Source organism: Malus sylvestris, chromosome 17 (genome assembly GCF_916048215.2).
Source record: "Malus sylvestris chromosome 17, drMalSylv7.2, whole genome shotgun sequence".
NCBI classification, from domain to species: Eukaryota; Viridiplantae; Streptophyta; class Magnoliopsida; order Rosales; family Rosaceae; genus Malus; species Malus sylvestris.
The window spans coordinates 10276718-10289280 of NC_062276.1; the positions used below are offsets into that span (position 1 = coordinate 10276718).

The following is a 12563-nucleotide window of genomic DNA, read 5'->3' on the forward strand; positions in this document are numbered from 1 at the left end:
AAATATAATTAGCTTGTCGATCGCTTTGTTTTAAAGGGCAAGTTACTGTGATTAACGTCTTGATATTATTCACCAAAACTAATCATATTTTACGGGGGTGTGGAGGGCTTTGAATAGACAGAAGTCAAAACCTAACAGCTATAAAATCCTAGCAGTCTATGTAAACCCTAAACACAACATATAGACTTCTCATGAGTGCGTTGATAAGGGTGGGTGCTTTGTAGAAGACTATAGGCGTTTAAAGTTGCTTCCGCATACTTCAAACTCTTCACATCGACTTCAATGGCTGCTTGAAGCTCAGGTCAGCCGTTACTCACAAAGTTTTGTGTTTTGGTCATTCAACAATCTCAGCCCAACACATGACGCATCATGGGACGAGACAATCAAATACAAAGGAAAAAGTTATCGTGTTGCATATAAGTTGTTATCCAAAATTAGGATTATCTATCATTTTTTGGTGGTACATCAAAAGGAATCAAGCCCTAGACTTGCCATATTCATTTATCTCTATTTTCTCATCGCAAAACTACGTGACTCATTGTGTGACAAGAGTAACAAAGACAAATGAATATACAACCAGATGCAAGTAATTTTACGTCCTAAAAGCTAGGGTAGTTATCCATCTATCAACTCTCTTGTTTATCATACAAAAATCTTACAAATGGCCAAAACCCCAAAGAAGTTGGAAGCAACAAGAAAAGTGGGAGGTGATAGGAAGCAAAGTATATATTAGATGAGCTTAATCAAATGTATTGAGGTAAACAGTTTATTATGTATTGTGATTAGTGCTCAGCTAATTGTAATAAGAGATAAGGCAGGCCAAAGAAAAGACATGTGAGATTCAACTTATATTGTACGGTTAGTTTTCGTTATGCACTATTTATATTTGAATTTAAATTTTAAATTTCAAATTATTTCTGATCTTATGATGTACGATGAACAGACATATCACGGATTTCCCAGAAAGGATCCAACGAGGATCCTTTTCCCAACTTACAAACCCCACTCTCACAAAAAGGGAAGAGGATCCTCTCTTGAGCTCAGGATGAGGATCTTTCTGACCAGCTCATCTGGGTTGTTCAAATTTAATCCAACGATTCCAAACAGGCAGACTCTTTAAAAGTTATAATAATTGTAACCATTGAATTACGTTTGAATAGCTCAGATGGGCTGATCAGAAGGATTCTCATCCTAATCTCAGGAGAGGATCTTCTTCCCACAAAAAAGTGTTACCCTTTTGGTCATCTGTCAAATTTTCGTGTGTATTTACCAAACTAACCTTCTTGTGAACAATTTGTCTCCATCACATCATGCCACGTTGCCTACATAATATCCTATCCTTTCGGTCCTCCCTGGGCTGGACTATCTGCTGTTTCTCCCTGGACTGGATTATCTGCTTGACTACCACTACCAGTCTTCCAGACTTACCAGTGGCAGCGACTCCCCGTGCCATTGATAAAGGTTAAAGAGACCATTAACGTGTATTATATTAGCAATTAGCATATCATTTAAGTCCACCAAAAAAGGAAGAAAATTAAGAAGTTGACCTAAATCTATAAACCAGAACATCCTTAATTTATAATTTATTAATTATTAAATATAAGCTAATCTTTCACACAAAAATCAAACTTCAGATTTCGAGGACCCTTTTTGTAATGCTATGCTAGCAAATGTGTATCAATATATTAGTATCTCTTTCAGCAAGTTTACGTTAACGAGTAAAAGAAGTTATTAGTTTGAGCGGAAGCTAAAGATATATATAGAAGCCGTCACACAGTATTACTGTTTGATAGTATTCCTCTTCACTTGTAAGTAATAGGTCTTATGTTTGAATCACGTAGATGGTGAATTCGATACCAAATTAGGTTGCTCATTGTGTGGCTTAGCTGAACTCCTCCCTCCCCTTAATTTAAATATATATTGTTGTACTAAAACAAAAGATATATATAGAAGTCACACATAAACAATAGTAAGGAAAACTCGTGCGTAGGGTGTGGGGCCCACAAATCCATCAACGTCAAGAGCGTTCAATTGTCATAAGCATTTTCAAATTGTTTGATAAAAAAAATAAAAAATAAAAACAAGCATTTTCAAATTGGAGGTGAGAAACTTCATTACGCATGAGTGGGTATCAACTGTTTGTGGTTGCAAAGGTAAATTATGTAGCATTTTTCAAACCTAAGCGTGCTCACGCGTGCAAGTGACTGTTAACCGTTAATGCATGTTTAAAAACAATTATGAATAGCATTTCTCAAACTCAACAAAGAGCACGCCAACAACTAAGTTATTCATTGGACAAACTCTTGCCTAATACTATTTTGGTCGATTGAATGACCATCAAACCGTTAATGAGTGTTGAAAGACAATTATCAGTAGCAAGTAGCAACCCTCAATCTCGACATAGGACACGTCACTCAGTTATGACTCATGAGTTATCCATTGGAAAAACTCTTGCACATTACCATTTTGCCCAAGTGAAAATCTCAACTTGTCCCTTAAAAAGCTACGTCCAGATACAATTTTAGAAAACCAGAAAGCAAATTTCGTAACAAATATGGAAAAACGGTCCACCGAGGCAACTACCCGTATGAAAAAGGTTGGGTGCCATTGACCATTCAACTCAGATTTTTTCTAAGATTAAAAAGATCAAGAAAATATCTTGCACTTTTTTCGTTTGGGACAAATATCTTCTACCTTACAAGCCGAAAATAGCTCTTGGTAGGCCACAGAGACAGATCCACCTGTCAATTTAAATTGGAGATTCCAATTTTTCAGAAAATATCTAGTCGACATCGCAGCAACAAAATATTCCTTATCCACTTTTCTTTTGGTCTGAAAAATAAGAGTAAATTGGAATAATAATCCCTTAACTTTAATCAAATTGGAACAATGATCCATTAATTAAAAATTCATTATCATTGGTCCCGTAACTTATCAAAATGTGTATCTAATAGTCTTTTTCATCAATTTCATCAAAATTTTGTCAAAATAAATTATGTTGGAATAACCATTTATATAATTAGAGTCCCTCAACTCATCAAAGTCTGTAATTATGATCATTTTCGTCAACTACGTCAAAAATTTTGTCAAAACGAGTTGTGTTAGAAGGACCATTACTACAATTGGGTTAAAGTTAAAGGACCATTTCTCTAGTTGAATTAAAGTTGAGGGACTAATGGTAATATATTTTTAGTTGAAGGACCATAACTGCACGTTTTGATGAGTTGAGAGACCAATGGTAATGGATTTTTAGTTGAGGGACCATTGCTCCAATTAAGTTAAAGTTAAAGAATTATAACTACAATTTACTCGAAAAAGAAATAAATAAATTTGTCCCCTTGGAAAGCCCTACTAACAATTTGTTCTTTCTTTTGGTCTTTCAATAGCAAAAATACGAAGACATTGCTGATCATAAATGTTGGAACTTACAACAAAAGATAAGAATGTGCGCTCAACCTCGCCAAGTTCAATATGTTAGCGTGACCATGCACGGTTCGAGCGATAGAACTCGATTACAAGAGTCTGTCCTATAGGATTTGGGTGAAAAACCCGAGTTATCGAACTATCTTTAGCTAAATATGCAACTAGGGTGACCTAAGGTAAATTCCAACGATGTATTGGCGACGCGTTTGACCTCCCTTGGAAATACTGTGTGTGTGAAGTTACACCACGTTGGAGATACACTTGCAGAGCCTCATTATTCTCGTATATCCAGAATCAAGACTCTCCGCTGCAGCTCGTATTTCAGCTAAAAGTGACTCAGGCAGCGGCTTTTCTACTGCAGATTCGGAAGCCTGTATCTGATGCGGAAGGATATCTGAGGGATAAATCCCACTGTCCAGAAACCAACAAACAAGTCACTATTTATTCAAAGCACTCAGGTATATGTGCAACAAACAAGTCACCATTTATTCAAAAGCACTAAGGTATATGTGCAACAAACAAGTCACCATTTATTCAAAAGCACTAAGGTATATGTGCGTATAAAGCACATTGAGGTATGAAAGGCATAGAGGATATTGACAGACGAAGTAACAACGAACATTTGCATATAATCACAAGGAGTTTCACATTGTTTCTAAAGAAGCAGAGAGTTCTCTGTCACACAGAGGGCCAACAAAGTAGTCCATATAGCATTTCGGAGAGCTTTAAGGTGGTAAAGACAAGGAGGGCAGTTTTGAAGTGCATTATTATTATTGCATTGTTAACCACACATGATGATCATGATACCCACGAGTCATCACCTAAGAACCTAAATAAAAACAGAAGAGTGTAGTATTGTTTAGGAATCTGAATGTGTTTGTTGGGCCAAGTAACATGATTAAATGTATACAGATACAAAGAACGGATAAATGGGCACAAAATCTAAAAGTGCAACAGGAATTTGCAGCGGTGATAGAATACTTTAATACTGATTATACGTGACTGGTTCAACTATATGAAGCCAATTAATATGGTATAAATTTCCAAATTAAATAAGCAACGAGATAGTCAAGGAAATTGGATAGGATTGTACCTTTTCAAACAGGTCACGTCGAGAGTCAGTGCCACTTGTCTACCACTCTTAAAGTTAAGGAAACAAAGCTTCAGATCAAGTTGCTCAGCTATAAACAAGAACATATCACCAACAATTTAGTACAAAAATAACTTTATATGTGGAGGTGAAAGTTCAGATAAACAAATTGATTATCACATTTAGAGGAGTAGATTTTGTTACCAGATGGAGTTTGAAAATTTGTTTGAATCAAATTTACAATCTCAAGTCGAGCCAGGTGCACTTCCTCAACCACATCTAGCAGATTTCTTAGCAGTGAACGGGTTACCTGCATTATATATAGACCAAAGTGAAAAAGCAGTACAGAATGTGGAGTTAGAAACATATTATCCACTTTGACCCTATGGGAATTGAAACCCAGTATCACAATTACTATAACTAATGCACGTAATATTCCATTCACTTAAATAGTAACATACTTGTGTTTCTTGTGCCAAAGGCAAACATCTCAACTCAAAACTTTTTTCGGTGGCCTCAGCATTTAGCACAAAACCAAATGCAACTTGAACATCCATGTTTGGGAATTCCTGATGTTAAAAAATATAACCATTTAGAAAAAGAATAGTAAAATAAACAACTTATTGACCTCAGTACCTTTGTGATTTTTATATCATTCATATTGTGTGAGATGGCTATGTTTGATGTTGGGCCCACAGTACCCATAAACCTGTATATCATCAACATGAAATCACATGTCATACTTGAATTTTGTAATAAGAAAGAAAATGTCCATGACTTAGCCAAAAGAACATCCAAAGAGAAAGAGAGAAAACCTTTGCAAGACGTAACCATGATAACTGAGAAGAATGTTGTAATGGCCATTCTTAATCTCAAAATGATCAATATTCCATAGCTGTTGAAATCACAGGAGTCTCTTAGTGACATAAGACATTTATTTCGTGTTTGCAAAATGTCATATCATGTAAAAAATACCTGTAAATCATGACATATAATCCTGCAACATGCTCTTGTCTTCAGTTGATGTTGAACTAATGAAATAGTATCGGCGCAACTTGGTTCTCCTTTCAACTTGCATTGGATGTGAAAGAAATTGCTTAAGTTTTTTACATCTCTGTCTAAAGCTTTAAGCTCCTGCCTCATTGTGCTTACATTATCATAGGAAGCCTGACAATAAAAGGTTTATATAAACAAAACTCATGACCTGAAACTTCATTATCTTCACATACTTATTTTTTGTAATATCTATAAGCTGAACTGGTTGTTTGAGAAAGACAAAGGAGGAAGAACGGTTTTCTTATGCTGTATTCATCTTATTTAATTTTCTGGAACGTTTTATAACAGAAACCTGTCACCTGTTTTCAAATTCTACTAATAAATTTATTTACTGCATCTTTCTTGGAATTTGGTTCACAGGAAAACTTTAAAGAATAGTACTTAACTCTGATTAATATATTCCCAATAAAGTAGGGTCTGCCTAGAAATTAATAAAATCGCATTTCTATTGCAAATATACAATCTCATGTAATGGCTTTTAAAAATAAATAAATAAATAAAAAAAAAAAAATCATTCACCTTGCTTTGTAGTTACAAAAGGTTTCTCTGGTTTATAATCTTTGTAACAGTTTTCGAAGTGTTTAAAATCCTTCTGTTAAAAATTAGAGAAACACCGGACAGATAAATTGGCAAGAACAATTACTGAAGCTACGATTACAGGGACAAAGAAAATGGTAAATAGATTCCCAATCTTAGAGTTGATGATTACCTCTTGTTCACCCTCAGAATTAACTAAAGAGGACTGATGATGACTATCATCAACATGAGTCTGCCATTCACTAGGTTCAGACTGACAACGAATGTAATTCAATTTCAGCATCTGAGACTTCTGAATTGCTGAGCGTAAGAGCTGTACTCTACTCTGCAGGCAAGTGTAAGTCCAGGTGACAAACTGTATGCATATCTAGAAATGAAAAACATAAGAGAGCCAACCTTAATTAATATTAAAAAAAAAATGCAAACCTGTAATTTATCGCGCTTCACTTGCATTAACTGCAATTTTGCCTTTTCATACACTATTTTATAAAGCAGCAATCTTGCTTCAGCTACTCTGCAAAGGTTAATGTCAATGCTTATTAAGCTAACCCACATTCCTGGACAGGTAAGAATTAAAAAAAAAAAAAAAAAAGGCATGATGAAAGACACCACCTTTTATGCCCAACATTGATGCAGTCGAACTTCTGTACACATTAAATACATTATTAGCATACAAATTGAAAGTGTAGAAGTTCTATTAGATTTAAAGAATGCTATCTGGTCCGACTATAATATGTAAACATGTCCATAACAGACCCTGATTGACCATTTAATTCAGCAAACCTGAGACTGGACCTCAGAACACAACGTCCCATATTTTTTAGCCTTCAATAGGTGGACCAGCATATCATCCAGCACACCGATCTACATGATCATGATAAAACAGTAATGTCAACCAACAGATACAGATAACAAGCTTAACCATAAGATGGTTAATTCTATCACCCAGATTAGATTTTACTTGGGAGGAAGTAATTAAAAAAAGGAATATACCGCTCTTAAATTTAGTTTTCTTGCCGATGGAGAAAGCAGTTGTTCTGTATCTCCTGAGAATTTTACTAAAATCTGCAAGAGGGAAAACTGAAATAAGAAAAAGTATGAAAATAAAATACTTATCATATCTGCCAGAGAACCTGGCTATTCAAGTAGTTATCACAAAACAGGAAATAGTACACACACATCAGTCCAGCACTTCCATGTTGTATCGCCCCCACACTTCACTCTGCCATCATAACCTTTATTTGACTGATGCAGCATGAACTCTGGATTGCAGTTCTCACTTCTGGGAACTTTCGGGCTTTTCTGGATTCTGGGGATCATATCTGTACAGTATCCATCCTCAGAAATTATTCCTAGGTTTCGTCGTTTCCGTTCAACAGATTTCTCTGAATCTTGCCCTGTAAATGGACTACGTGAATTATACACTCCCTGATAACAGTCATCACTACTAGGATGACCATTTGAATTGGACTCGTGGGATACTAGGTCTTTCCCAGCAAAGGGTTGCATATTCTCAGTGTCAGCTGCATAAGATGAATCCAGCCTGGAGGGGCTATTTGTTGACTCTTTTCTTGAGGGACTCTGATTCATATCTTTTATGAAGGGACTATGAATTGGCTCTCTCACAATAGGACTTTGAATTGGGTCTCTCACAATAGGACTTCGAGTTAGCTCTTTCACAAAGGGACTTCGAATTGGTTCTCTTCCAGGACTTGGAGTAAGTTCTTTTCTGGGAGGACTCAGAGTTGATTCTTTCCTGTGGGGACTCTGACTTGGCACTTTCTTGAGGGGACTCTGAGTTACCTTTCTCCCAGTAGAATTCAGGGTTGGATTCTCCCAGGGTGGACCCTGACTTCGCCCCTTCGTGGAGGGGTTCTCAGCTGACTCTTTACTGGAAGGGCTCTGCATTGACCATTTGCCGAACAAAATGTCAAACCCCTAAGCAACACAGAACAAGTAATGATATCTCTAAATAGAACAGCCTAGTATTTAACAGCAGCCAACTAAAGCATGGGAAACTATATAAAGCTGTTTTCAAATTTGAGTAAATATTAGCCCAACACCCAGCCTACTGTGTATAGAATGGACATGGAATGCAAAGACAAACAAATCTGTGTGGTATAAAACATAGGCGCAGTGTCCATGTCCTTTTAAAATTTAGCAAATACAGACCTGAAGGTATTGTTCAGTCATGCTGCTGCAGACATATGGTTTAGAATGCAGTGGTTCTGCTCCACCTGGAATGCTTTTATCTGGGCTGTTTAGAATGACTGCACCTTTTGAAGGTGATTGGAAGTTCTTTTCAGATTCAATTTGCAGATGGGGAGGACTATCTTCTCGCTCACCAGCCAATATGGGAGCAGTTCCAGCAGAAACCAATAATCCTTCAGTGGGAGTTTCTAACATCAGGAGGTGGTGTGTCATTTTGCTTCCTGATAATGACAGCTGAGAGGGTGAAGCCACTGCTTTTCTTGGTGTGCCAAATGTATCCTTCAAAGGAGTGTTTGTAACCATGCTATGCTGAGGCTCTTCATCTTTATCAAGGTCTGTGGTCTCGTTAACCTGGCTCAACATACTGATGTTTATTGGGTTCTCATTCCCATTTCTATTCATGTTAAATAAGCTTTTCTGTCCACTGTTGAGATCAGGCATAGCTGTTTGCTTCTCTAAACAAGCAGTAGGAGAATTAGAAAATTTGCACTGGAGATCTTTGCTAATGTCAGCCATAACATTCTTTATGGGAGAATTCACAGATGAGTAACTTGATAATCTACATTTTAATTTTTCAATTCCATCTTTGAGACTAGAAGCACAAGGAGAAGGCTCAGGAAGTGTGAATCTAGAAATACTTTTCTGAATTGATGAAACCCACTCATTATGTTTCGTGTGTTCCGCACTTAAAAAGGAACCTGGTTGTTTCGAGGATGGAGTCACTATCCTTGAGTGTCTTGCCAAATTAGGAGTATTCCAAACCGATTGCTGATGTCTAGCAGATAACAATAATATGGACCCCTCCATCGGTGATCTATATTGTTGGTCCAAATGTTGATCTTTATTATATGTTTTCTCCTTAAGAGAATATTCTTGAACCATGCCTTGACTTGAATGTTGATAAGCAGGTTCATGCTGGACAAACACATTAAACTGAAGTGCTTCACTATTGAATTCTGGTAGGACTTTGCCATTAACAGCAGTTAACTCCAATTTTTTCATATCCCTTGGAGATCCAACTTCAGTAAATTCCTTATTCACCTGCAAACAAACCTGTGCATCAGTTCACCGATACAAAAACTCACATTTATCTAATTTTTTAACACTTCCCGCTTTCTTCACTGGTAATGTAAACATATAATATAATAGAATGAATAGTTAATTAGAATGCAAGCACTAATAATGCATCAATTATGCAAGCTAAAGTCGACAGGAATAGGACCAGTCCTGAATTGTTAAGCATGATAACTCTAAGATGATGCTATTAATAAGATAACAACAGATATTTAGTTTCTTTTTGGTGTAGATCGAATGGAATAATGGTAAAATTTGTATTTAAGTATAGAACAAGTTGATTATGGACATGCAACTACAATAATAACATGGTGACAATTAAAATTAAAAATGTACTTTAATACGATAAATCATCATCCATCACAGCAACTAGACTACTGGACAAAATCTTTGGCAACTGAGGCCATTTACTCCAGCTGAAAACTAAACTATCAGCTTCTGTTGTCCAATCCAAATATCCAACTTCCAAATTTTTCTACTGAAACCCTTCATGTTTGAACAGCCAAATTTCATCAACCTCAAACAACTTAATCTCACATAAAAAGCTACTACATTACCTTCATTCTTACACACTATTTATTTTTTTTTTTTTTGGTAAACAGAGGGGGTTTCTCACGCATTATTTTGTTACAAAACCCAACCATAGAAAAGTCCAGTGTTTATTTCCCACACCCACAAAACAGTCACAGTCCATTTTATCAAACAACAAAAGCTATAAGATGGCTACACTCCAAATTTCCAAATCAGCTACTGGCACTCTCTGTTTGAACCATTATTAAAACTCATTTTCGAAGTACATAAAATCATATGCACTGGCAGGACCTTTTTGGTTCAAGTGCATGAAATTTCACCCTTCTAACAACACCACAACCACAATCCTCACAACAACAACTAAGAGTCTTAAGACATGCATCATCAAATCTACTAATTTAAAATACCAAATGGATGAGATCAAACCAAACTGCTAATGGGTCTATCAAATCCTGATTGCAAAAGACATCCTTACATTGTTTAATTGATTCGGAGTCTGGATTTGGCCATCAACAAAGTCACCTGCAGCTGGATTACGACCTCTGTTAGATGATGCATCATAAGCAGTTTGATGAAACGAACCACCATTTCCCTCACTCAACTTGATACAAGAAACTGATTCTGCCTCATTAGGCGTGTCAGTAGTTCTACCATTTCTCATGTGGCCAATCTCATTTTCATCTGATGCAGATACCTCATCCCCCTTTGGTGACATTGAACTGGCAGGGACGGCAACAGAGTCAGCATGCAGATCCTTGCTGCCTGCTGCCAAAAGTGCATCTAATGACGGAGATAGTCTTCCATATTCATACTTATGTGGGTTTTCTTCTATAATACTCATGTCATTCGAATCTTCGCCGCTTCTAACCTTATCAGCAGGGACCGAAGACTGAGGAGTAAGCATCTTCGGTTTTGTTAGAGACATGAGACTTCCAGAATCAGTAACATTGGTACTATGGATTGGCGTCCTCTCTTCAAAGGCAAGGCGCACTGCCGTTGGGGTCTTGAGATCTCCTCCGGAGTCTGACCTTGCAAGACTGCGGTAATGCATTGAAAATGCTGTAGTATCCAATGTAGCTTCATGAATATCATCTGAGGCCGCGGAATCAGATAACCGTCCTGGTCTAATGAAATTGGCCGATACAGGGCCAAAGAAATTGTCTTCTGCAAAAATAAATCATAAAATGCACTATAATTTTCCACTAAGACACTTGAATTTTTTACTCAGTGGAATTACTACCTAGACAAACAAAAATCGATGCTGTCAAAAATTCAATTATCTGCAGCCTGACGAGTAATTTAAAGTCGATTATAACGTAAGCTGGTAATATAAAGCACCAATTACATAAGGCATTAGGTACTAACATCCTCTAAAGAATCTCCCTTTTCTTTCCTAATTGTGTATTAATCACTAATTAATCAAAAAATAAGATAAAAGTTTATAGCTTACCGTCGTTGGAGGTTGCAGAGCCCGGAACACTACTCCCAGGAGAGGGCGATCCATTTGGCCTGAAAAACGACTTACTCCCGTCGTCGTTTTGGTCATCGTCATCGGAATCCCTAAAATCGTCGCTGTCACCGCCCAAGTCCCTAAAAAACCCTATCACCGGGTTCTCGGCCTGTGCGACGTCGTTTTGAGAGCTGGGTCGGGGCTTGGGGTCGGGAGGTGTGTCGTACTCCTCGTCGCGGTTGAATATGTGGACGGAGGTGATCTCGGTGTCGGCGAAGCTCACGCGGCGGGAGCGCTTCTGCTTGATTCTTAGGGCTATTGTTTCCGGTTCGGTCTCGGAGTTGCAGGGCTCATCGGGTCCGTCGGAGGCCATCGGAAATGGAAGAATCGGAGAGGGGAATTGGGGAGATTAGGGTTTGCAGTATGAATTAGGACGGAGCAGTACGCTGTGTGTCAGTCATTGTGGGACTGCGCAGCGGGACACAGAGAGAGAGAGAGAGAGAGAGAGAGAGAGAGTGTGAGTGTGTGTGTGGAGGGAAATTATTTTGATGGTTTAAAAATGTCTCATCATTTACGACTAGTCGTTTTGTTGGATTTGTTCCTGTCTGAATTTAAATTTGAGTTAGGTGCTGATTGGGGGTACTCTTTTGAGACGCTAAGGCCATCTCCAACCGAAGGGTTCAGAGGGCCAGAGGGCCGAAAATAGCCCTAAAATCGTCTCCAACCGAGGGCTAGGCCAGAGGGCTCTGGAATCTGGGAGAGCCCCACGGGATCGGAGAGGGCTGGAGGGCTGACTGCTTTCGGCCAGCCAGCCAGCCCCGGGCTGGCTATTTTTTTTTAATGATTTCCTATTGCTGTCGGTTATAGCCGACAGCATTAAAGATATTCTTTTTTTTTAATAGTTCTACTATTAGTGTCGGTTATAACCGACACTAATAGTTTGAAATGTTTTTTAATATAACGGCTAGTAGCCGTTGTATTATTAGGCCTCTTTTTTTTTTTTTTTTTTTAATGAATGTAAACTTCTTTTTTTCCCCTTTTTTTTTCCTTTTCTTTTTTTCCATCTCCAACCGAAGGCTGGCCAGAGGGCTCGTTTGAGCCCTCTGGCCCTCCAAGATTCCCCAAGATATTAATATTTTAATGAACAGTACAGGGCCATATTGGCCTCCGTCTCCAACCGAGGGCCAAAGG

General features: G+C 37.8%; 1 protein-coding gene across 3 annotated transcripts; it reads right to left on the reverse strand.

Annotated features, from left to right (window-relative positions):
- Nucleotides 1-3304: 3304 nt before the first annotated feature.
- Nucleotides 3305-11895, reverse strand: LOC126612168 (uncharacterized). 3 transcript variants are annotated; one of them, XM_050280503.1, is made up of 16 exons: nucleotides 11373-11895; nucleotides 10398-11086; nucleotides 8279-9358; nucleotides 7286-8008; nucleotides 7100-7171; nucleotides 6902-6970; nucleotides 6719-6750; nucleotides 6533-6620; nucleotides 6279-6431; nucleotides 5489-5680; nucleotides 5329-5408; nucleotides 5150-5222; nucleotides 4975-5082; nucleotides 4718-4823; nucleotides 4517-4604; nucleotides 3305-3834 (listed from the first exon to the last, which is right to left on the reverse strand). In XM_050280503.1, exons 1-16 carry the CDS (start codon nucleotides 11743-11745, stop codon nucleotides 3663-3665), a joined length of 4098 nt encoding a protein of 1365 aa, XP_050136460.1. In that variant the 5' UTR covers nucleotides 11746-11895; the 3' UTR covers nucleotides 3305-3662. The 3 variants fall into 3 exon arrangements, with proteins under 3 accessions (XP_050136460.1, XP_050136459.1, XP_050136461.1); XM_050280502.1 differs by having other exon boundaries at nucleotides 6890-6970; XM_050280504.1 differs by lacking the exons at nucleotides 3305-3834; nucleotides 4517-4604; nucleotides 4718-4823; ... (2 more) ...; nucleotides 5329-5408; nucleotides 5489-5680 and adding an exon at nucleotides 5726-6161 and having other exon boundaries at nucleotides 6890-6970.
- Nucleotides 11896-12563: the final 668 nt, after the last annotated feature.

What these genes read in the sequence shown, in the direction of transcription:
- LOC126612168 (XM_050280502.1), bottom strand. Translation starts at nt 11,745, where the DNA reads ATGGCCTCCGACGGACCCGATGAGCCCTGCAACTCCGAGACCGAACCG. An exon ending in CTCTGCAACCTCCAACGACG is followed by an intron (nt 11,087 to 11,372) that starts GTAAGCTATAAA and finishes TTATTTTTGCAG; the next exon opens with AAGACAATTTCTTTGGCCCT. An exon ending in CTTTGGCACAAGAAACACAA is followed by an intron (nt 4,824 to 4,974) that starts GTATGTTACTAT and finishes TATATAATGCAG; the next exon opens with GTAACCCGTTCACTGCTAAG.